Genomic DNA, 26,078 nt, shown 5'->3' with positions numbered 1-26,078 from the left:
ATCAACCTTTTACTATACTTATTTCATCATATGTCTATCCATCTACTCATTTATCAAACTGTCTTATTTTATGACACATTTTAAAGTGAATCACACATATCAGTATACTTCCCCCTAAATACTTAAGCCTGCGTATCATATCATTATAGTTCAGTATATTTTTACAGTTTTCTTTACTTTTACTTTTTTTTTTTTTTTTTTTACTTTTGATGTAAAATAAAGATGTGTGTATTCCCTGAATTGACAGTACATAGGCCTGTTACCCAAACGTTTAGGAAGGTAAGCGTTACTGTCAAACGTTCCCTCGTGCTGCTGCTCACAGGCGTTCCTCTCCTGCACTCCCCACCCTCGCCATCACTTTTCTCATTTTCTTTGACCATAGACTATTTAATACTCCTTCCAGAACCTAATATAAGTGGAATCATACAGCATATATACTCTTTTGTGTAAGGCCTCTTTCACTCGGAATAACCTTGAAATCAGTCCATTATTATGTGTATCAGTAGTTTATTTTTATTGCTGCGTGGTATTCTGTTGTATGAGTATACCACAGTTTATTTTTCCATTATCCCTTGATATACCACTGGGTTCTTTCCAGGTTTGTGGATAAAACTGCTATGAACATTACAGTACAAGTCTTTTTGTGAACTTAGGTCTTCATTTCTCTTCAGTAAATAGCTAGAGCTAGAATTTCTAGATTATAGGGTAGGTGTTTGTTTAGTTATATAAGAAACTGCCAGAGCTTTCCCAAGGTGATTGTTCCATTTTATTCCCACCAACAATGTAAACTGACTGTTCCAGTCGTTCCATATCCTCACCAATGTTTGGTGTTAGCATTGATTTTATTTTAGCCATTCTAGTGGGTGTATACTGATATTCATTGTGACTTTAATTTGCATTTCACTAATGATCAGTGATGTTAAGCACTTTTTCATGTCCTTATTGAATCTTCTGTGCAGTGTTCAAAAATGTTGCCCATATTTTTATTGAGTGATTAGTCTATGACTGAGTTATAGGAATTCCTTTTATATCTTGAATACTAATATTTTATCAAATATATTTTCTCCCAGTCTGTGGGTTGCATATTCATTTCCTTAAGGGTCTTTTGTTAAGCAGCAGTTTTAATTTTACTGATTTTTATTGTCTAGTTCTATCAGTTGCATGTGAGATGTTAGATTCTTCAACTATGATTGTGGATTTGTGTATTTCTTCCTTTAATTCTCTCAACATTTGCTTGTCATATTTTAAAGCTCTCTTACTAAGCACATACACATTTATGACTACTTTTTCTTCCTATTTAACTGACTCTTTTACCATTATGCAATGTAAATTTATGTTTTTACTCAATTTCAGAATTTGTGGACATCATTGCTTCAAATATTTCTCTGTCCCATTCCCTCTTTCCTCTTTTTTCAAATTCCATTTAGACCTTTTGATGTGTCCCACAATCCCCTGATGCTCTGTCCGTTTTATCAACTTTTTTTCTCTGTATTCTTCATATTGAATAAGTCCACTGAACTATCTTCAAGTTTACATAGTCTTTCTTTTATCACCTCATTCTGTATTAGTCCAGCCAGTCAATTTTTACTTTAGACATTGTATTTTCCAGTTGTAAAATTTCCATTTTTTAAAATAATTTTTACTTCTCTGCTGAATTTCCTTTTCATTCATGATAAGCACTTTTTATATCATTGAGCATAATTATGATCACTGTTGTAAAGTTCTTCTCTGCTTATTTGAACATTTAGGTCCTCTCAGGTCTCCATTGATTGTCATTTCTCTTGAGAATAGGTCATATTTTTCTGGTTCTTCCTACTGTGAGTAATTTTGGATTTTGTCCTGGACAGTGTGAATGTTACTTTGTGGAGAATCGAGATGCTGCTATAGGCCTCCAAAGAATGTTAATAGTTTTGTTATAGCAAGCATTTAACTTGCTTTGACTAACTGCTGCTTTTTTTTAATCCTTTGCTGGGCTTCTTGCAGTCTATTCCATACTATCCTCAGATTCTTCAGACCCAAAAGTTTGTGGGTTTTCCACCAGAGTTTTAAGACTCCCTACATAGTGCCAATTGTGCTGTTTTCTTAGGATAAAAGCCATAAAGCAGAAACGATCTATTCTGGTCATATTTCCAGGTGTCAACTCTCCTCTAGAATAAGACTACTTTTGTTCACTTTCCAGGATTCCAAGTAGTGTTTGTTTGTTGTTGTTTTGTTTTTATTTTTCCCCAGTTTGTAATTGTTATCTTGAGAGCGTCAACCTCATAGGAGCTTACTTGTCCATACCAGAAGTTGAATCCCTTGTCTTTAATTCCAAACATACCTAGTTTATAAATCTTTAATCTTGTAAAAAGTTATAACATTTTAGAAAATGTCAAACTATGTTCTTTTATACCGAATTGAACTTTTTAAAAACTTTGCTTTTTTTATTCTAGACTTCTAATTCTTTAATAGATAATGTTCCTGAGAAAGATCTCAGACCAAAAAGAGACACGGATGTGACTTCTGAAAGTGACTATGGAAACAGAAAAGAAAGCAATAGAAAAATTCCTCGAAGATCAAAAATCCCATATTATTCCAAAACTATTCAAACTGTTAAGCACCACAGTAAAAACAACAATGCTTTTATAAGGTACTTCTTTTAGTTCCAGAAATTCAGATAAGGCACACAGAAGTTACTATTGCTGGCTTCTTTCTTAAAGCTATCTCATGGTCATATTTTTTTACTATTCTAATGTCAAAAGATTTGACTTTTCAGCCTTGCAGCCTCAAATTTAGTCGGTACTTTCATATAAATTTATATAAAAGTCTCTCTTTATGCTGGATTGTCATTACCTAAGTTGTGAAAAATAGTTATAAGTATTATACATTTCTTTGAGTTATTTTTTGTGGTTTTTTTCTTTGCAGTTGTAATCATAAAATAAAACAACCTTTCTTTAAAGAAACATCATCTTTAGTGAACAATAATATATTAGAAGAATCAGAAAATCAGAAGACTGAAATAATTAAAGTAAACAACGGTAGCTCAGAAAATGCCACTTACCGGGTATGATTTAAGAGATTAAGAAAAACTCGATATGAATAATCTTAGTTTTAAATTCAAAGTTAGTCCCAGAAAAACTATGCATGTTTTTATGAGCAAAAAAATATTTCATGTAATTTTATTGGGGGTTGCGGTTGGGTTATTTTCCCCTTCCTGATTTCCAGATTTTGTGTAATGTTACTATTTTTGTAATTTTTAAAGGAATGGAAATTACACATTTATTTAAGATCAGATTTCAGTGAAATCATTTTGTTGTATGCTTGTGGAGGAGAAAACATGTCTGAATTTTTGAATTCTTCCTAAAGCAGTGGTTCCTAACTTATGAGTCTCAGACTCCTTTAAATATCTAAGGAAATCTATGGGTTTTTGCAGAAAAACCTCCTTAGAGAAACTCATAAAATGTTGTATATAATTTCAGGATATTCATGGGCTCTCCTGAAACCCAGTTTTGGACCCATGGATTCCAGATTAAGAGGCATTCAAGAATTTTTAAATTCTTCAATATTTTCCTTAATCATTCACATGTTGTTAAGAATTTTTAGCACACATTGATTTATCTTATCTTTTTTATTAACTTACCCTTATTTTACTGTGAACAACTGGTTATACTTAGGATTGTAATGTGCACTATTCTTCCAATAGTATGATTACTTTTTGAAACATTTCACACCTTTCATGCTATTGGTTTTGTAGCCTTATTCTCAGGTATAAAGGCCTTAATATTTAGAAAATAATAAAAATCATTATGACAATATTAATAGCAGCTAACATTTATTGAGTGGCTATTTTGTGCCAGACACTGTTCTACATGCTTTACTTCCATTCTTTTGGTTAATTCTCACCACAGCCCTTTGAATTAGATGCTCTTATTCCCACATTATAAATGAGAAAATTGAGGCAGTGAGAGGTTAGGTAACTTTTCCAAGTTCACATAACAATATTGTTTTCTTTCAGGCACTTGTTGAGGAACTAGACCAAGAGAGAGAGAAGAGATGGAAAGCTGAACAAACTGAAAAGAAACTTATGGATTATATTGATGAACTGCATAAACATGCAAATGAAAAAAAAGATATTCATAGCCTGGCTCTTCTTACTACAGATAGGTAAGGGGAAAGTCTATAAACCTTAAGTTATCTCATAGCACAAAGAATGCTGAACTTGGAACTGGAATGCCTTAGTTTAAACTAGCTGTAGTATGATAAAAAAAAACTATGCATGTGGTTTTGGTTTGAACTAATTTTATTTAAAGGTTTAGGGCTTTGTCAGTTTTTTACATTAACAAAGGATTCAGGATATTAATTTGAGCCCTCAAGCTGGGAGATGTCAGATCAATAAAAAAAAGTATTATAAGTGAAAAACATGAAGAGTGTAGAGCTGGGATTGGCAGACTTTTTCTGTAAAGGACGGGGCTTGGCACACTTTTTCTTTAGGCATTCTGGGTCATAATCAGTCTCTGTTGCATATTCTTCTCAACAATGGGCTTCAGTACCAGATAACCCAAGTTTCTTAATTCTAATGTTTTTATTCCATCTTATTCCATTTCCCGTTTTATCTCTTTTTTTTTCTGTAGTAAATTATGTAATACAGGATTGTCTTATTCCAAGATGTGTGAATACCAAACGGTTTTCTGAAATAACAATAACTTTTCTCTTCTGTTTCCTATAGGCAATTATTTTGAAAGTTATGCTTTTCCTTAAAGGTCATAAGATTTTTTCCATGGGGCTTCTTTCAATTTTTATCTCTTCTTCTCCTTGAATGAGCACTTATAGTAGGCAATTATAGTAGGTACACATTGGAGTGGCTGCCTAGTAGTACAATTATAGTAGACAATTATAGTAGGTACACATTGGAGTGGCTGCCTAGTAGTACAATTATAGTAGGTAATTATAGTAGGTACACATTGGAGTGGCTGCCTAGTAGTACAATTATAGTAGGCAATTATAGTAGGTACACATTGGAGTGGCTGCCTAGCTCAGAAATTCCTTCATGAGGCTATGTCTTTGCTATTCGTTGTCCCCTTTTCAAACACTTGACTTCTGTTCTGTCATGAACTGCCTCTCTGCCTATAATATTGGTTAAGAGGTGAGCCCCTGGCCTTAGCCCACATGGCCACAGTGACCGCTGCATGGAGTGGGCATATGAACCAAATTGGACTAACCAGAGCCTTTCCCAGAGCTCAGTTCTAAGTTGAACTAGAGAAAGATAACCTTTTCTGTTTGGTTCTCACTGCTGTCAGAGATGTTTATAGTCTTCCCCATCTCCCTGGCATGTTACAAAGAAGCCTGCCGTAGGAAAAACTGAAACCAGCCTATAGGGAACCAGAGAGACCTGATGGTATTCATATCCTCGGTTTCAGCTGTCCCTCAGAATAGTGCCACCCCAGCCTCTGAATTGGTTATGTGGGTCAATAAATTCTCCTTTCTTACTGAAACTAGTTAAGAGTTTTTAGTCAAAAGGCTCTAAGTAACACAGAGGTGGTATAGTACTAGGATATAGTACTTAGTGTCTGGGGAAGATACAGGGAAGTCAGAGCTGACTTCCATGTATCTGTTCAGATATTGCTTCTCTCCTGTAGCTTTCTTTATAAATGCATCTGTGTCCCCTCTGCTAGATATTAAGCTCCTTGAAGACCAGGCTGTATCTTATTCATCTTGCTGGCTTTTAAGCTGACATCTAGCACAATGCCTGAAAAAATGTGTTTTGTAGTTTTGCTGTTGAATAGTAAAGTTCACAAAAGATAAAGTTTCATTAATTTATTTTTTTCTCAAACTCAATATTTTATTTTTCAGCTTTGTTGAGGTATAATTGACAAATAAAAATTGTATATATTTAAGATGTACAATGTGATGTTTTGTTATACATTGTGAAATCATTACCACAGTCAAGCGAATTAATATATCCTTCACCTCATATAGTTGTTTTCTTGTGTGTTGAGAATACTTAATATCTACTTGCTTAAAAAATTTCAAGTGTACAATGCATTACTTTTAACTTTAGTCACCATGTTGTACATTAGGTCTCTGGAACTTACTCATAATTGAAAGCTTGTACCCTTTGGCCAACATTCCCCCCACTCCTGACCCTTGGTCACCACCATTCTACTCTCTGTTTCTATGAGTTCAACTTTTTTTTTTTAATATTTATTTATTTATTTTGGCTGTGCCAGGTCTTAGTTGTGGCACACGGGATCTTTAGTTGCGTCATGCAGACTCCTAGTTGCAGCATGCATGCAGGATCTAGTTCCCCAATCAGGGATCAAACCTGGGCCTTCTGCATTAGGAGTGTGGAGTTTTACCCACTAGACCATCGGGGAAGTCCCATGAGTTCAACTTTTTTTAGATCCCACTTATAAGTGATATCACCATTTATTTCACTTAGCATAATCTCCTCCACGTTCATCCGTTTTGTCACAAATGGCCAGATTTCATTCTTTATTAGGCTGACTAATATGGCATTTATTTGTTTGTTTGTTTATTTATTTATTTATTTATAACCTTTTAATCCATTCATCCATTAATAGACATTTAGGTTGATTCCATATCTCGATACTGCAAATAATGCCACAGTGTAGATGGGAATGCAGGTATCTCTTTGAGATACTGCTTTCATTTCCTTTGGATATATACCCAGAATTGGGATTGGTGGATCCCACTTTTATGGTAGTTCTGTTTTTAATTTTTTGAAGAACCTCCATGCTATTTTCCATAATGGCTGCACCAGTTTAAATTCTCACCAACAGTGTATAAGGCCTCCCTTTTCTCCATATCCTCACTAAGACTTGTTATCTTCTGGCTTTTGGATAATAGCCATCCTAACAGGTGTGAGGTGATACCTCACTGTGGTTTTGATTTGCATTTTCTTGATGAATAGTGGCATTGAACATGTTTTTGTATACTTTTTGGCCATTTGCGTATTTTTGGAGAAATGTCTATTTGAAGGTTTTGCCCATTTTAAAATTGGTTTTTTTGTGGTTTCTCTGCTTTTGAGTTACATGAATTCTTTACATATTTTGGATATTATCCCATTATCATATATATGGTTTGCAAATATTTTTTCCCATTTGTCAGGTTGCCTTTTTAGTTTCTTGATTGTTTCCTTTGCTGTGCAGAAACTTTTTATTTTGATGTAGTCCTACTTGTTTATTTTTGCTTTTCTCGTTCATGCATTTGGTGTCCCCATGGAAAAATCATTGCCAAGATCATTATCATGGAGTTTCCTTCTATGTTTTCTTCCAGGAGTTTTATGGTCTGAGGTCTTATGTCTATGTCCTTAACCCAGTTCATGTTGATTTTTGTGTATGGTGTAAGATAAGACCCAATTTCATTTTTTTTCATGTAGATATCCAGTTTTCCCCATACCATTTGTTGAAGAGACTGTCCTTTCTCCACTATGTATTCTTAGGGGCTTTGTTGAAAATTAGTTGACCATATATGTGTGCGTTTATTTCTAGGTTTTCTATTCTGTTCCATTGGTCAATGTGTCTGTTTTTGTGCCAGTGCCATACCGTTTTAGTTACTACAGCTTTGTATTTTTTTTTTAATTTTTATTGGAGTATAGTTGCTTTACAATGTTGTGTTAGTTTCTGCTGTGCAGCAAAGTGAATCACTTATACATATACATATATCCACTCTTTTTTAGGTTTTTTCTTCCCATTTAGGTCACCATAGAACACCGAGTAGAGTTCCCTGTGCTAAACAGTAGGTTCTCATTAGTTATCTATTTTATACATAGTAGTATATATATGTAAATCCCAGTCTCCCAATTTGTTCCACCCCACCCCCCTTGGTAACCATAAGTTTGTTCTCTACATCTGTGACTATTTCTGCTTTGCCAGTAAGTTCATCTGTACCATTTTTCTAGATTCCACATATAAGCAATATTATACGATATTTGTTTTTCTCTTTCTGACTTAAGTTCACTCTGTGTGACAATCTCTGGGTCTGTCCATGTTTCTGTAAATGGCACTATTTCATTCCTTTTTATGGCTGAGTAATATTCCGCTGTATATATGTACCACATCTTCTTAGATAAAGTTTCATTAATTTATGTAAAATGTCTTCCCTCTTGGCCCAATGCTAGTTTCAGGGATGGGCGAAAGGCATACTGTTTTTCAACATTTTTTATCTAAGGAGAATTTGGAACATACTTCAAATCTTCCTCTCTACTGTAACTTTTAATGTTTAGTACAGTTTTTATCCTTCTATGTGTCTAATATACTTAAAGCAACATTTGATTTATGCTTTAGGCTAAAGGAAATTATTTTTAAAGAGAGAAATTCCAAACTACAACTCGAAATTATGGTTCACAGACTTCAAAATGAAATTAAAAAACTAACTATTGAATTAATTAAAGCAAGAGATCAACAAGAGGATCACGTTAGACACTTAAGAACCCTGGAAAAAGCATTAGAAAAAAAGGAGAGACAAAAAGGGCAACAGCAAGCAGCACAGGTATTTCTCTATTTTACTCTATCAGTCCCATGAATTAACACATTCATAGCTTCTGTCCTGAAACAAATTATGTCATTATATAGTAAACATAAAGGATGTTAGGCCGAATCCAAAAATTAGTTTAAATGTGCCAGTAATTTAACCTATGGAATCATTTCTTCAATTAGGGCTGCCAGCATTCACAAAGCAGAGTTGGTGGAAATGCTGCAAGTTGTTAGGCTTGTGTTTAAGAGCCAGTTTTTAAATGTCTCCTTGGGGTGCTTGGAGGCTTTTAATTTTCATGCCTTCTGACTGGGAATTTTCAATAATGTCTGTGGTGAAATAAGAGGTAATGCTAATAATGCTAATGTGTTTGATGCTTCTAAGACTACACTTTATGTGACCATAGCATTATTTCATAAATTTTGAAAATCAGCTTAGTCACTAGGTCCTATTATTTAGAAGGCACTTGTCTTTGGGGAACTGACATTAAAATAGAAGCAGAGGAGGTTATTATCTAAATACTGTAATGGTGTGTATTTTATTCAGATGCAACTTATCCAAGAGGTGGAACTCAAAGCCGCAGCCGCTGATAGAGAAATAAACTTACTTAGAACTTCTCTTCATCAAGAAAAGGAACAGGTGCAACAACTTCATGAACTTCTTGCACTGAAAGAACAAGAACACAGGTAAATGAAATATGTATATTTTAGGAAAATATGGACATTTAAAAATTGGAAAAAGTTATTTGGTTTTCCCCCCTGCCCCTGCCCCTGCCAAGACTAGACAGTGATTCAGCAGTGGTGAAGTCTGGCACAGTTAGCTCATGGAGAATGACATTTTTATGTATGCTTTAGAATCAGTCTTAGAGTTAGAACTAGTAGCTTAAAGACAAATCAGTAACTTTATTGAGGTTGAGGTATGGGCTTATAGCAATGAAGCTCATTTTCCATTTCTCTAAGCCCAACTAAAAGTTGATCATTGTAATACAGAGAAAGCTGTTTTAATTGACTTCCAAGTAACTACTTGTTAAATTATCAGTATTCTTTGTCCCTTTGAAGCAGGGTTCAACAAACTTTCTCTGTGAAGGTCCAGATAGAAAATATCAATATTTTAGGCTTTTCAGGTTATGCCTATCTATCTCTGTACCACAGAAGTAACCACAGACAGCACATAAATGAATGCACGTGGCTGTGTTTCAGTCAAAGTTTACTTCCCCACAAGAAGGGCAGCAGGCCAGATTTGGTCCAACACCTGCTTTTTAGAGTCCACAGTAATTTAAGCACATTCAGCTAGTTATCTGCTTACTACCAGTTGAATTGTATGATTGCCATGAGTTAATTGTGTTTGTTCTCAGGCCTGTTTTGGTTTTGTCCTTGTGTAAATCAAATTTTAATATATAAATTTTGATGCTCTGGGGAAAACTGTCATCATATGTGTGGTCAAGACAACTATAAAAGATAGGGGGGCAAATAATCACAAAAATCTAAAAATTGGCACTTAATTTTCTTTTCAGATATCTTTTAACTTGTTCTAGTTTAAAGAAACCAAAACCAGAAATAATGGGTTTTGTGTGATGAGTTTGATTTATTCAAGAAAAATAATGGAGAACTCTGAAGAATGAATTCACATTTAAATTAAAAAACTGGCCCTATATTAAAAGATTGGTGAAGTTTCACACATAACTGTTGTTTTCAATTAACCAGCCACCAGGACCAGTCAGACTGTATTTATTGTATGTCAAAGACTCAACCAAAGTAGAAGATGCAGTGAGACAGAACCTGACTTCTGTGAATGCACCCAAAGAATTTTAGAAACCATAAAATGATTCTGAACTATCTCAGTGAAGTTAAGATTTGGCATACTCCTCTTATCCCTGTCACCACTGAATACGCAGTCAAAACTCATATTCTTTCTGTATCTACCACCCTTTCCCTAGTTTTCTGTGTGTGAAAGTGAGGAGCTGATCTTTAACAATAGGGAATATAGAACATTTAATAACTATTTAAAGACCTTTAAAGTTTTTCTTTCCAGATAAACAGCATCCTGAGATTTTTATTTGTTTTTCATTCCAGGAAAGACCTTGAAACAAGGGAGTTTCTTAGTGAAGCTGAGTTCCAGGAAGCCTTAGCTAAAGAAATTGCTAAAGAAGAGAGAAAACATGAACAAGTTATAAAAGAATACCAAGACAAAATTGATGCATTAAACCAACAGTATATGGATTTAGAAAATGAATTCCGAATTGCTTTAACTGTTGAAGCCAGAAGATTTAAAGATGTAAGAATTGGCATCTAGCTTTTTATTGAAAACAGAATCAACAAGATATGGTTTGATAAGAGGACTATGTTTTAGAATTCTAGCTCTATTTGCATGTTGGCTATATGATCTTAACCAAATTACTTAAATTCTTAGAGCCTTATTGCTTCACATAAATAATAGCTAATCTTCATTGCTATTGCCAAAGTTAAGTGAGGTTATAAATGGTCAAGTAAAGAGAGCATGAATAGGAATTAGGAAACCTGAATTCTCTATTACTATAGAGCAGGGATTGGCAAACTAAAGTCTCCGGGCTCTATAAATAGTTTTATTAGAACAGAGTCATGCTCACTTGTTTACATAGTATCTGTGGCTGCTTTTATGTTATAATAGCAGGGTTGAGGACTTACAACACAAACACATACAGCCTGGCTAGCCTGCAAAGCCAATTATATGTGAATTTTATTCACATTCTAAAAATGAAAGAAGTAAGCTGTTTCCAGAAACAGGTATTTTCTAAATATTTGCAGAACTGCTATTTACAATGCAATTTTGAAATATAGGTTAAAGATGGTTTTGAAAATGTCACAGCTGAATTAGCAAAGAGCAAGCATGCTCTTGTTTGGGCTCAACGAAAAGAAAATGAATCTTCCTCTTTAATTAAAGATCTAACCAGTATGGTGAAGGAACAAAAAACAAAACTGGCCGAAGTTTCTAAATTGAAACAGGAAACAGCAACAAATTTACAGGTAAGACATTGTAACATCATATTTCCTTTTTAATTTTTTATGTCATTTTCTCAAAAATATTGTGATGATTTTAGGAAGTACACAATGATGAACTAGATAACACTACTTATATATTCTTACGTGTGTGAAAAGTAATATAATTAGGAGATAAACCATGATTGCACAGATTGTATTGCTTACACTAAAATAGTATTTAAGTAAAATAAGTGAATTAATTTTAAGAAGCATACTAAGTAAATGTACCAGTTTTACAGTGATAGAGGTGGTTGAAGTTTGGGAAATACATGAATTGTTGATGTATTAATTTTGTGGTAGTGGTTGTTTTTACATATACCTAACTATAATAATTTTTAACTACTTTATTTCTGTTGTCTCAATTTTAAATATTAGTGGTATTTTGCCCAAAAGGACTCACTTTCTATAAGTAACCTTTAGACTATTGATATAAATATTCAGTATTTCATGAGAAATTTTGAGCATTACATGTATAGTTGCTCTTTTAAGATATTAAATAAAATTCAGAGCATTTAAAGGAGTAGGCTCTTAAAATTTGACTTTTTATTTCATGACCTACATTTATCTTTAGTTAATAAAATTTAAACATTTTCTGATGTAAAATTTAGGAACATTTAATTTGTATTTGCTTAAATAACATTTTTTCTCATAAAATGCAAAAAAAAAATAAAGCCCTTAAATATAATAATTACTTTGCATTTTTTTCAATGTGTTTTGGTGGTGTACAGAATCAAGTCAACACACTTGAAATTTTAATTGAAGATGACAAGCAGAAGAGTATTCAAATAGAACTTCTCAAGCATGAAAAAATGCAGCTTATTTCCGAACTAGCAGCCAAGGAATCGCTAATTTATGGTTTAAGGACAGAAAGAAAAGTATGGGGACATGAGTTGGCACAACAGGGTAAAATTCTCAATTTTCAAAGGGAAAAAATAGCCCATTCTGCTAATGCAACAAATCTGGGTATTAGAAAAGGAAGGGCTTAACTCTGCCTAGACATACCAAGAAAGAAGGTGACCCTGTATATGAAAGGAGAAGTAGTCATTTGCCAGTCAAACAGGAATGAAATTATACTTAGGGATTGGGAAGTAGTTTATTACACCTGTTATGAAGTTATAGCTCTGATTTTTTGCTGTTGGTTTTCTTCCCCACTATAATTTGGTTACGTTTCTGAACAGGTATATATTTACAATGCTACAACTGAATAGGTTGTTGAAAACAATTCTTTCTTATCTAGTGATTTTAAATTATTTGTACATATGCAGCATTCATTTTTTTTTTTTAGCTAAAAATGTTGGTAACATTTATGTTGTTATATGTGGAGAAATGTGAAATCGTTTATGAATGAAAACCACTTTAGGTTCAGGTAAACTTACCCTCAGTCTCATTCCCTTTCCAGTCACCGTAAGGCAAGAGATATACACCATTTTAAGGCATTCTTAGAGACTTCACAAATTATGAGTAGTAGGTGTTGGCCTAAATGGAACATTGTTCATTTGTCCATTCCATATAGAAATCTATTATATGATTTTGTTTGGACAGCATAACATGACCCATTAAATATTTCATGTCTGAGTTACTTGTTCATGATTTGTGGTTTTAGGTTCTCAAATAGCCACAGTTGTTTATTAGAAGGGCTTTTTGTTCTTTTCCCCTTTCTTCTTCATATTGTGCTATTATATATTTTGTTTCTTTATTCAGCTTTTCTTTTTATTTACTATATTATACATTGTAAAATTAGATGTTCATAAAATATAAATTCTCCAAGGTCTTTTTAAGTTTTTTACTGATGATGTTTGTTTCTTAGGATCTTCTCTAGCCCAAGATCATGGGAGACTAGAGGCTCAAATTGAAAGTTTGTGTAGGGAGAATGAATCTCTGCGAAAGGCAAATGAACGTGATAATGACACATTAAGAATTAAGTGCAAAATCGTAGAAGACCAAACTGAAACCATTGGAAAATTAAAAGAAGTAAGTTTGACATTTTATTATAGGAAAAGAACATGTGGAAAGTTTGAAAAATCTGTGGATCAAAGTATAATAATAAATATTTGTCTCAATGCATCCCAACTGTTATGGAATTTAAGACATATTATCATGTTTTTTCTTTTATGTTTGCCTCTTTGCTTTTAAAAGTTATATATGACATTTATTTATTAACTTATTAACTTGAAATTACTTTTACCTCAAAATTTTATGGAAAATGTTATTATGGCCCTTTGAAATAATTGGAAGTAGTGTCCATAAAGGGTTAGGAACCACAAAAACAAATATTTTATTTAAACTTTTCCTTGTTTAGTATCTTCCAGTATTGCTAATTCACGTTTCGAAATTATGACGGAACCTACTATCCTGTATTTTAAAGTATCTGAATAGAAAGAATGTAAAAGATTCAAGCTTGTTCCCAAGGGAAACCGTTTTTACCCTCTTCTTCAATATGGCCTATCTTAAGAGAGAATACTAACAGGATCACTTGTTTCAAAGTATCTTATATGAAAATTTCCAGAGAAATATTCTGAAAGTTAGCTTGAACAGTGAATCAAATTTGAACTCCAAAATTTTCTTCTAGAGATTATCTTTAAGGTATAAAAATAGCTGAGAAAAGGTTTTTAAGAAACTTGTAAGTAAGATTATCACCCAAAAAGTTAGGAGCTCATTCTTTAGAGTAATTATAACTACCTAAGATTTGGGGTTTTTTTCCCTTAGTCATTTTTAAGAAACTCCTTGAGAACTTAACTTCATCAAGTACAGAAAATAAAGAAACATATTTATCACCATGTTGCTATATCCATAGCTAGATTTAGGCTGTGAATGCTTGAACTGTATAACCCTAAACAATTATACTGGTTTTTTTGGTTTTGCATGAAACCATAATTTCAATTATATCTGTCATACATGCCAAGCTACACTGAAAATTATTTAAATTTTTTAGCAGTGAGCATTTTTTCTTGTTTTAAAAATCTATACTTGGTAAAATACTTGTGATTGACATAACTACTTCCACAGTAAGACTACTGCTTATTAATCTCTGAGCAGAGTTTTGGGAGGAAATGACTAGAAATGAATAAATAGTGGAGCCAAAAAACAGATGACTTTTAGTTTTAGATTTTGGGTTAAAAAAAAAGTTTTCAGATTTTCAACCCATCATTTTTCTTTTCACAACTTAGTACATTTACTTTAAAGAACACTGTATCAGTCTCAAAGATATGAGCATTAATGGTGCATTCCATCTAATCACAGAACATACAGAGATAGCTAGGCATAATTTCTTTTAGCAGTAAATTCATCATAGCTAATAACTTAAAGGGATAATGACCTAATCTGCAAAATTTGGAGTTCAATGTTTTCAATTACGTAGATCCTGTAGTTAGCTTCTGACTGGAAATCAGAAACAAATCTTCTGAGATTTGGTCTCCTCCTGTGTATTATTTTGGTACTTTTAAGTACGGATCACAAAATTCTCTGATGCTACAATGTTATTCTTTTTATTAATGGGGTTTTTCATAAGAATCTTCTATAGCTTCTGTGGATTCCTAATATAATATGTGTCAAGAGTGCTCTCCTCTAAGTACTTAAGTATTACTCTTAAGTACGAGAGTTGTGAGGAGAGAATAAACAATTCATTCCTTTTATGCAAATGTTGGTCAAGACTAGAAGACTACCTGATACCTTTGCTTAGAATTTTTAGATATATATAACACACTGAGGAATTGAACCACATTTTTTAAAACACTGATGAATTCATGCCTAAATTAGCTTTGTTCAGCATTTGTTTGTTTGCCTATATCTTCTTCCCAAAAGGGAAAAAAAGGCAAGGTGGGACAGGGGAAACAGGGTAAAAACAAAAACTGCCAATTTCATCTTTTCTCACTTTCAGAGACTGATATCAGTAGTTGGTGTTATAGCAGGGCTGTTCCAGCCATCCAGGCATACCCGCTAAAAGCAAACATGTTCGTTGAAGTAAATAACCCATATAAGGCCTAATACCTGCAAACGCTTAACAGTGCCTAAGGTGGTCTTGGGCTTTCATTATCCTCTGATTTGTAATATGCAAATAGAGGATAAAGTATGACTCACAGTATAGAAGATGTAATAAAAGGAAGTTTTGGGGGATGTAGAGCCTATTTTCATGTGACATTGTAATAGTGATGAAATCATACTTTATTTTAAAGTATTTGATCATCCTCATGCAGAAGACGCTTGTTAGCATACTAGGAATAGCATTTTAATTTGTGTCATACAGGCACAGTGAACATAAGTCTTTGCTGTATTCCATGTTAACTGAAATTTTCATTGTACAGTTTTCTTTTCCTTCTACTCCCTCTGTGTGGTTGGTAGTTACTAACTTAATGAAATAAAAAGTGTAAATAGTGCATCTTTCTTAGTGGCAGTTAAAACATAGTAGTAGTGCTATTCCTTATTGATTGTGATTTTTTAAATGTTCTGTAAATCTTTTCTAAAACATTCTTTGAATGTTCAATTTATTTTTTAATCTATAGTTTTTATAATAATTTTAAATCATACTGAATTAATTAGGAAATGAGACATTCAAGATTAATAAAAATTGGGCTTCCCTGGTGGCGCAGTGGTTGAGAGTCTGCCTGCCAATGCAGGGGACACGGGTTTGAGCCCTGGTCCGGGAAGATCCCACATGCCGCAGAGCAACTGGGCCCGTGAGCCGCGGCTACTGAGCCTGCGCGTCTGGAGCCTGTGCTCCGCAACAAGACAGGCCACGACAGTGAGAGGCCCGCGCACCACGATGAAGAGTGGCCCCCGCTTGCCACAACTAGAGAAAGCCCTCGCACAGAAACGAAGACCCAACACAGCCATAAATAAATAAATAAATAAAGCCAAAACTGTCAAAAAAAAAAAGAAAAAAGAAAATATAAGATTAATAAAAATAATTATTTTTTTAAATAATGATTTTTTTCCTGTAAAAATGAAGTGTTTACAGGAAAGAGAGGAACAAATCAAAATTTTACACGAAAAGATCACTGAAATACAAAAATGTACCCAAGAACAACTTGATGAAAAATCTTCACAACTGGATGAAATAATTGAGAAACTAGAAAGACACAATGAAAGAAAAGAAAAACTAAAACAGCAGTTGAAAGTAAAGGAATTAGAACTTGAAGAAATTAGAAGAGCTTACAGGTATTATACGAATTTCCTGTTGAGAAATAACATGTGGCTTAATAATTTCATATAACCAATTTTATTTTTTAAATTATTTCTTCTCATATTAGTACACTTAATCAGAAGTGGCATGGCAAAGGAGAGCTTCTGTGTCATCTTGAAATGCAAGTAAAAGAAGTGAAAGAAAACTTTGAAAACAAAGAAAGGAAACTTAAAGCAGAAAGAGACAAAAGTATTGAACTGCAAAAGTAAGGACTAAGTCCTAAAGTATGTGGGATATCTTTAAACATAAAACTGAATTGGGATGGGTGGGTTGTGTAGAACGGGACAGGGGATGGGGGTGAGGAGGGTAAAAACATGCTGGACATAGGTATTTGCCAAGTACTTTATTTCCATTCTATCTATAAAATGAAGATTATAATACTTCCTACATTAATGTTTGATGTGAGGTTTAAACTTTATATATATGTATATTTATGTATATATATATAGATATATATGGCTTGTATGGGTTATTTAGCATTTAAATAGTGCCTGACACATAGTAATTGCTGTGTAAATATTTCATTCTTATTACTGTGATTATTGTTTTCAAACTCTGTTTGAATGAAAGCAGCAAGTGATATTTTTGGCTGTTGTATGTGGAGTTTAGAGGAGGAAATCACTGACTACCAGGAACAGTGAGCTCCTGAAGAAGCTAAAACAGGTTTAAGTAGCAGTTGGCCTGCACCAGCTGAGGATAAGAGTTGATTTTAAAGAAGGGGAAGAAAATGTATACATATATGCCATTGTTTTATGGATTTTATAAAATACTGTAGAGGAAATGAGGGTTTTACCTTGTAAGCTGTATAACTAGACTTTTTAAAATAATTTACAAAGTTGACTGCCTTAAAAATTAGGTAGCATGGTTTAGTGACCAGTGCTCATGTCAAGATACAGAATGGCATAGATAACATGGCATATAGGTAGCCCAAAAATCTCATATAGAGGTAGGTTCCCATTATATCAAGTCTAATAGAACCTGGAAATTTGATTTCTCATATTTTAATTCTTTGAAAAGGTGTTGTTATACTCCCCAGAAAGTTTTGATTGATAATACAGTCATTTGTTTATTTGCTAATGGACCCTGTTCCACTTTGCTTTACAACCAAGCACGAATACAGAGACCTTGACTTGGAACCTATTGCAGTTTTCTCTCCTGCTGGTCACAGCTTTGCAATTTGGAGTCCTTTTGATCCTAAAAGAAACAATCATTTCATATAACTAGCAGTTCCTAAACTTAATAAGAATCATAAAGCCTGACAATTTTTAGAATCTCTTATATTGCATTGTTTATCATGTCTTTAAGAGCAAAACAATAAAGGCCTGATTTTATACATTAATGCTTTTATGACTAAGATTGGTAATATGATTTTTAATTTAATGGAATTTTAATAAAATAAGTAAATTATTGTTCATAAGAATATATTTTATTTGCATAGTTTCTTATAATGTATAAATTGTTTTTTTTCTTATATCTTATTTTGAACCCAGCAATAATTCTGTGAGGTTGGCTGAACAGGCAGGATTATTGTGTTTTATAGTTGACAAACTTTAAACACAGAGTTTGTGACTCGCCCTTAGTCACATAGCTACCAACTGTTGCAACTGGGAATAAAAAAAAAAGACTTGATTCATGGTCCTGATGCTGAAAACTCATCCTCTGTACACTGGTGCTGAATCAAGTCTCAGAGACAGAGTTCCGGGTGAAATAGAGAAGAATGGCGTTATTGCTTTGCTGGGCAAAGGGGGACACAACAGGCTCATGCCTCAAAAAACTGTGTCCCAACCTGGGAAGTGAGGAGTTTTATAGCAATGGTTCAAGGGCGGAACGGCTAATAAGGATCAGGGTGTGTGCAGTGCCTGCACTCCTTTAATCTGGCCTCAGGTGGTCTCCTGATGAGCTTCTCTGGTTCCTTTAATCTGGTGTCAGGTGGTCTTCTCCCTAGTCTCTGCATCCCCTCCCTTCCCTCATTAGCAACTGTTTGAATCTGCCCTTTGGAACTCAGGGAAGGTCATGGAGGCTGGAGTCTATTCCCTACAAACAAGAAATGGGGACACAGAAAGGCTTCCATGCCCAGGAGCCCCACGGGGTCCTGCTCAGTTTCAGTCCCAGTGTTCAGTCCACTATTACAATGGGCTGTGCCAAAACCAGGAAGTTTGTTCATTATGGACTTAACGTTTTTAATAAAAGTATTCATACTTAATATAAAGGAATGGGTATTTGGCCTATAAGAAACTTTTAGCACTAAAATTTTGTGAATACTGCTTATAATTTATTAACATAGGGTTTTATCCATTAAGCGTTAACATAGGGAAGTCAGACATAAATGCTTACAAACTTGAACCTTCCTATAGTGTATATACCTCAAATTATTATCACACTGCTAATACATGAAGGAAAAAAAGATTGATAGTACCATCTATGAAGGTGCTTATAAACCACATTCTTAGACTCAAAATAAATGAGAACCAATGTACTCTAACTTTCATAGGGTAATAGTGTAACAAACTTCCATTGATGTTACCTTACTCTCTTCTGTTACTAAGATTCTGTTGGATGGTGAACTACTTATATCTTTAGTTACCCAAGATAGCCCTTTGCTATTTAATGGAGTTATGCTTCCATTAAAATATGAATGCAAGAGCTTCCATCTAAAAAGACAAAAAGCAGCCTAATTTTTATATGTACCAGTAGATATGTGGGTTTGTTTTGTTTTTAAGGGATGCAATAGAAAAGCTTCACAGTATGGATGATGCCTTTAAAAAACAAGTTGTTGCAATTGTTGAAGCTCATCAAGCTGAAATAATCCAGCTGGCAAGTGAAAAGCAGAAATGTATTGATTCTGCAAATTTAAAGGTACTGTAAGTAAAATTCACTGATAATCAGTATTAAATTGTTATAGCTAAGTAAATTGGATCTTTGACAATGATAGAAGAGAAAAGGAAGCATGATTTAATAACCAAATAGATATGAAGAAAATTGCCAGTACAGTTATGAAGCCAGACCAAAATGTCGGTAATACTTAGATTAGTTGTAGAATATAATTTTAATGAAACCAAGATTATAAGTTTGATTCTGATGTGCACCTACTCCATGAACTCTGCATAAAAATTTCTGTATCCCTAGCCAATTTCAGCTGGAAGCCCTTTTGGTTACACATAGGCAAGATGAGAATGTGAATGTATTAAATACAATCCATCACTACCTAGGACAAGTTCTCAAGGAGTGTTTTATTATCAATTAGGGTTCAAAACTATCAAGTTTCTCATTTTAATATCATTGACAAAGGAATGGGTTAGGATGATAATAAATCAGAGTCAAACATCAGAATTACCTGCAGAGCTTTTTAATAATACATATGCATGTGCTTCCCCCTCAGACTTTCATTCACTAAGACTGGGATCAGACCCAGGTATTTTTCTCAACAGGTGCTGCTTATATGACCCCTCTGTTAAAATCCACTGGATGAGCAGACAGTTATGAATTTCCATTTTTCCCTGATTTTGAAGTAATAATAAGAAACAGATATCTTTAAGACTGGAGATTCAGAAATCAGCAACTGGAAAAGGAAAAGAGTTAATAGAAAAGGAAAGTAATACTTCATATAGTATAATCAAGGTTGTATAATTAAATGACATTAGCATCAGGAGTCTATGTAACCAGAAAGAGGGATTTAGGTCTTTGGAAATAATCACAATGAATAAGGAAATATAACTTGTTCAAAATTTAGTTCTTTATTTCATTTCAAGTTAACATGTTTCAGATATTTTATTTAAAATCTACTGATTGTTGAACAAGAGTACATTAGGTATTACTAAATAAAGTATAAAATTAGGCCTTTAGCTAAAAGGAAAATAATGTGTTTGATTATGGACATCTTGCCAATATGATGTAATATCAAAGGGAGGCGTTTGTTAGAGAATAGAAAAAATTCACCAAAGCTTAAATGTGGTAATCATGAAAAAAAATTGTAATAGAGTAAAATTGTAATGATCATAGAGGTGATCATTTAAATTAGGAAAAATGTTAGTTTTCAAAGGGAAAAAAATTAGGAAGTCTGTATTAGAGATTAGGAAGAGGGGAGTAAACAGAAAGGGATGATGATATTGGTAGTACTCTCAGGAATGTTGTATGATAGGAGAGAGAGTTTCAAGCAGAAATCAGTAGCATCAAATACATTGAATCCTAGGAGAATGTAGGTTAATAAAATCATAAGATGATCTCTCAAAAAGATGGTAATTTATAACCACCACCAGCAATTTTAGAAATGCAGTATTTAAATTAAAGAGTTTCTTTGGAAACGGAGGTTGTTTCAGTTTTTAAAGTCTATAAGGGTAAGTCAAATTCATGATTCAGCATTCCTAATCAGCACAGGACAGTGGAAAGATTAAGTCAGAAGACTGGGTATCATCCACATATGCTACTGAGAAGCTACACAACTTGAACAAGTTTTCTAAATTATAAAATAGAGGTAAATATAAAATAAATATAAAATAAATTACCATGTATTATTCATCACAAGAACCTATGAGAAATAAATGGAAAATACACATGTAAGTACTTTGTATAAAGTATAACATTTTCCCTATTAGTATTTGAACAAGTTAACATTTTATTAACCTCTGTGCTTTAAATGAACATCACAAAATACAAAATGTATAAGAATAAATTTTTCACTTTTTGCATTTTTTAAAATACATTTTCATTAAGAAATGTAAATGTTATAAAATTTATATGTTGATTTAGGTTCATCAAGTTGAAGAAGAAATGCGTGGACTTCTGGAAGAAACATGCAAGAACAAAAAAGCAATGGAAATAAAAATTAAGCAACTTGCTTTTGCTCTAAATCAAATTCAGCAAGAAATGTAATGGTTCTGAGAATGGATTGAATTGAAATGAACCAGCAGACCTATTGTAAAAATGATTAAATATTGTGATAGTAGTAACTGCTATGACTTTGAAATGTCTCTTTCTACACATTTCATTCTGATTATATTTTAAAAGATTTGATCAAGTATTTATTAATTGTATATGTAGGTTTTTTATAGTAAATTGTTGACAATATGTGTATTAGAAAAACCTATCAAAATAACTAAACTTAAAACACTTTTTCTCGTTTCTGTGCTATACATTGTTTGTTAATTACACATTTGCCTACAAATATGTTAATGAAAATTAAGATTAGTATTTTGACTATATGAGGGAAAGTATTTTAATATTGTTAACCTTACTGTGTTGATGAAGAACTAATTATATTTATTGGTTGTCCTTTAGTTGACATAGCGCCATTCTTTTGAAATGCTCATAAATGTAGCTAAAAAATATTTTAAATCTGTATAAAGGATGTGGTATTTTTAAGAATGCATGTGTATCTCCACATCACTCATAATGACCCCTTTTTATATAATGCATATGACTTTTTCATTAAAGATTATATTAAGGTTTTATAAACATTGTCTCAAGAGGAACACTACTGTTCCACTGTCACTCTCTCATTTTCCCTTTTTAGTTATTATTTATGAAGAGAATTCTTATTTTGTAACTGGAAACAGTTTTCTTCCATTTCATATCAGTTCACTTATTACTATTTCACTTTTGTCATCTCTTATGTTCCTCTGTATTCAGAACAAAGATTTAAATACTATTCTCCTTAGTATATAGAATATATACTTATACTTAATATATACCTTAGAATATAATACCTAATTCTTAACTAATAGCCAGTGAACTAAGTTTTTAAAATTAAATGGAATCAGAAAAAATGTAAATGTAAAGAGAGGGCCCCATTTTGTTATAGGCAAGATTTATACTGAAATCCGTGGGACATCAAGCATGTCAATATATGTAATGGGAGTCTGTGGAGGAGGGGAGGACATAAGAAATATTGGGGGAAATAATAGCTGAAAACTTCCTAAATTTGATGAAAAAGATTAACCTACAGATTCAAGAACTTCAGTAAAACCCAGGATAAGCACAAAGAGAACCACACCTAGACACTTTACAGTCAAACTGTTGGGAAAATCTTGAAAGCAGTAAGAAAATACGATTTATTTCATATAAAGCAACAATATAACTAACAGTTGACTTCTCATCAGAAATAATGGAGACCAGAAGGCAGTGAAAGACATATTTTAGGTACAGGAAGAAAAGGAACAGTAAATCAAGAATTCTACATCCAACAAAATTATCCCTCAGAATAAATGCAAAACAAAGGAGACTAGAAGCAGTGGGCTGACAGAGTACTCAAAGAAAAAAAAAATAGCTAAGAATCTTATATCCCACAAAACTATCTTTTAAACATGAAACCAAAATCAAGTCATTCCCAGGTAACTGAGAAAATGTGTTCCTACCAGACCCACCTTACAACAAAGGCTGAAGGAAATTCTTAAGGCTTCAGGTCCTTTCAGAAGGTGACCCTAGAGAGTAATTTGAATACACATGAGAAGAAAAAAACACCGGTAATTATAAAAGAATGTAAATACATATTTCTTTTCCTTTCATCCCTTAGCTGATTAAAAAAGCAAATATATAAAACAATGTATAATTGTATTATTGGGAGTAAACCATAAAATGTAATATTTCTCAATATCAGCACAAAGGTGGGTGAAAGCGAAGCTGTATGGAAGCAAGGTAATAACAGGAGACAGTAACTTGAAATCATAGGAACAAGTGACAACAATAATGAAAATAAATATGAAAATGTAACTATTTGCTCTCCTTAGACTAAGTTATATAAAACAACTATAAAAACATAGTTGCAATTATAAAATAGATGTAACATATATAACAAAGCACAAAAAGAGGAAGAGAATAGAGCTATATAGGAGAAGATACTACATTGAAACTGGGTTAGTATAAATCTGTTGTATATTCTGATAAGGTATATATAAGCCCTTGTGAAGCCATTAAGGAAGTAACTCAAGTAAAAAATAGAGGGAATCGGGCTTCCCTGGTGGCGCAGTGGTTGAGAGTCCGCCTGCCAATGCAGGGGACACTGGTTCGTGCCCCGGTCCGGGAGGATCCCACATGCCGCGGAGCGACTGGGCCCGTGAGCCATGGCCGCTGAGCCTGCGCATCCGGAGCCTGTGCTCCGCAACGGGAGAAGCCACAACAGTGAGAGGCCCGTGTACTGCAAAAAAAAAAAAAAATGGAATTAAAATGTTATACTAGAAAATATTTGTGTAATACAAAAGAAGCAGAAGTAGAGCAATAAAGTATAAAGCAATTATTAAATGCAATAAAAAAGATATTTAGAAAACAAAAAATGGCAGAAATAAGTTCAACTAGTATAATTCAACTACATCAATAATTATGTTAATTGTGACTGGATTAAATAATCCAAAAGACAAAAATAGACAAGAAAACAAGATCCAACTGTGTGTTGCCTACAAGACACTTTCATTCAAATATGCAAATAGGTTGAAAGTAAAAGGACAGAAAAAGATGTAAATAGCAACCATAAGAAACATGGAGTGGCTATACTAATATCAGACAAAATAGACTTTAAAACAAAAAAAATGTATTAGTAGGAAAGATGATAAAATGTCAATTTATCAGGAGTGTATAATAATTATTAACATGGATGTACCTACTGGCATATTCCCAAAATTCATGAAGCAAAACTGACAGGCTTGAAGGGAAAAAAAGGTAATTCAACAGTAACAAAATTCAATGCTTCACTTTCAATAATGGATAGAACAATGAGGCATAAGATCAACAAGAGAACAGAAGACTTCAATGACATGGTAAACCAATTAGGCCTAACAGACATCTGCAGGACACTTTCAACAACAGCAGAATCTTTACATTCTTCTGAAGTGCACATGGAACATTCTGCAGTATAGATTAGATGGAAGGTCAAAAAGCAAGACTCAATGGGTTTAGAAGTATTGAAATCACACAAAGTATTCTCTGTGACCACAGCGAACTGAAATTAGGAAGGAATAACAAATTTGGGGAATTTACAATTATGTGGAAATTAAACTCCTAAATAAGTACTGGATCAAAGAATAAATCACAAGGGAAATTAGAAAAATTCTTTGAGGTGAATGGAAATGAGAAGAATGTAACAAAATTTATGAGATGTAACTAAAGTAGTCATCAGAATGAAATTTTTATCTGCAAGCAACTACATTAAAAAAGAAAAACCTGAAATTAATATCCTAACCTTCCACCTATAAATACTGGGAAAAGTGGAGCAAACTAAAGCCAAAGCAGACAGATTGAAGGAAATAAAAATTAGAGCAGAAATTAATGAAAATAGAAAAACAACACAATCAATGCACCTAAAATTTTGACTTTGAAAAATCTACAAAATTGACAAAGTTTGAGCTAAATTAATTCAGGAAAAAAGGGCTCAAATTACTAGAATCAGGAATAAACACAAGAAAATAATAATAATAAGGGTGAGAGGAAACTTTGGAAGTTGAATATGTTTACGGCCTTAATGATGGTGATAGTTTCATGAGTTTATACTTATTCCCACTCATCAAATTGTACAGACTATGTACAGCTTTTGCATGTCAATCATACCTTAATACAGTGGTTTAAAATAAAAAACGAACTCCATAGGCAGTAGAATCAAAAAGAATAAAATTCTTAGGTATAAATTTAACAAAAGAAGTGAAAATCTCATGCTCTGAAAAGTACAAAACATGGTTGAAAGGAAACAAAGAAGACAATATTCATGGATTGGAAGACTTAAGGTGGTAATTCTCCCCAAATTCATCTACAGATTAAATGCAATCCCTACCAAAATCTCAGCTAGCTTATTTGCATAAATTGACAACATGGTCTCTAAAATTCATACAGAAATTCAAGGGACCTAGACTATCAATCTTGAAAAAGTTGGAAAACTCACACTTCCTCATTTAAAAGCTTACTAGAAAGGTACAGAGGGACAGCAGCCAAGATGGTAGAGTAAAAGGACCCTAAACTCACCTCCTCTCAGGAGCACACAAAAATAACAAAAATCTGCAGAACAACCATCATTTTAAAAGACTGAAACCTACCAGAAAGTATCATTTAAAAAGACCGAAACCTACCAGAAAATATCCTCTACAGCTAAAGACATAAAGAAGGAACCACAATGAGACTGGTAGGAGGGGCAGACTCATGATATAATCAAATCTCATCCCCACAGCGTGGGTGATCCACAAACTGGAGAATAATTATATTACAGAGGTTCTCCCACAGGAGTGAGAGTTCTGAGCCCCAGCCTGGGGTCCCAGCACTGTGAAGAGGAGTTCCCAGAGCATTCAGTTTTGAAGGCCAGCAGGGCTTAATTGCAGGAGCTCCACAGGATTGGGGGAAATAGAGACTTCACTCCTAAAGGGCACACACAAAATCTCATGCATACCAGGACCAAGGGCAAAAGCAGTAATTTGATAGGTGCCTGGGCCAGACCTACT

At 33.4% G+C, this 26,078-nt stretch overlaps 1 protein-coding gene across 1 annotated transcript in view; it reads left to right on the top strand.

Annotated features, from left to right (window-relative positions):
- The window catches only part of LRRCC1 (leucine rich repeat and coiled-coil centrosomal protein 1), a 34,559-nt gene extending 12,457 nt beyond the window's left edge, over nucleotides 1-22,102 (top strand). Inside the window, exons 7-19 of the mRNA XM_082601624.1 lie at nucleotides 2,433-2,629; nucleotides 2,905-3,043; nucleotides 3,995-4,143; nucleotides 8,286-8,490; nucleotides 9,019-9,158; nucleotides 10,545-10,746; nucleotides 11,289-11,474; nucleotides 12,218-12,392; nucleotides 13,297-13,460; nucleotides 16,435-16,643; nucleotides 16,736-16,873; nucleotides 19,389-19,524; nucleotides 21,415-22,102. Of these exons, the coding sequence (XP_082457750.1) occupies nucleotides 2,433-2,629; nucleotides 2,905-3,043; nucleotides 3,995-4,143; nucleotides 8,286-8,490; nucleotides 9,019-9,158; nucleotides 10,545-10,746; nucleotides 11,289-11,474; nucleotides 12,218-12,392; nucleotides 13,297-13,460; nucleotides 16,435-16,643; nucleotides 16,736-16,873; nucleotides 19,389-19,524; nucleotides 21,415-21,537 (2,163 nt within the window). The 3' untranslated portion in view covers nucleotides 21,538-22,102. The remainder of the gene's footprint in view (nucleotides 1-2,432; nucleotides 2,630-2,904; nucleotides 3,044-3,994; nucleotides 4,144-8,285; nucleotides 8,491-9,018; nucleotides 9,159-10,544; nucleotides 10,747-11,288; nucleotides 11,475-12,217; nucleotides 12,393-13,296; nucleotides 13,461-16,434; nucleotides 16,644-16,735; nucleotides 16,874-19,388; nucleotides 19,525-21,414) is intronic.
- The last annotated feature ends 3,976 nt before the right edge of the window (nucleotides 22,103-26,078 follow it).

This window comes from Mesoplodon mirus, assembly GCF_964341445.2.
Source record: "Mesoplodon mirus genome assembly, chromosome: 16".
Taxonomy (NCBI): Eukaryota; Metazoa; Chordata; class Mammalia; order Artiodactyla; family Ziphiidae; genus Mesoplodon; species Mesoplodon mirus.
This window is presented reverse-complemented; position numbering and strand designations above follow the sequence as displayed.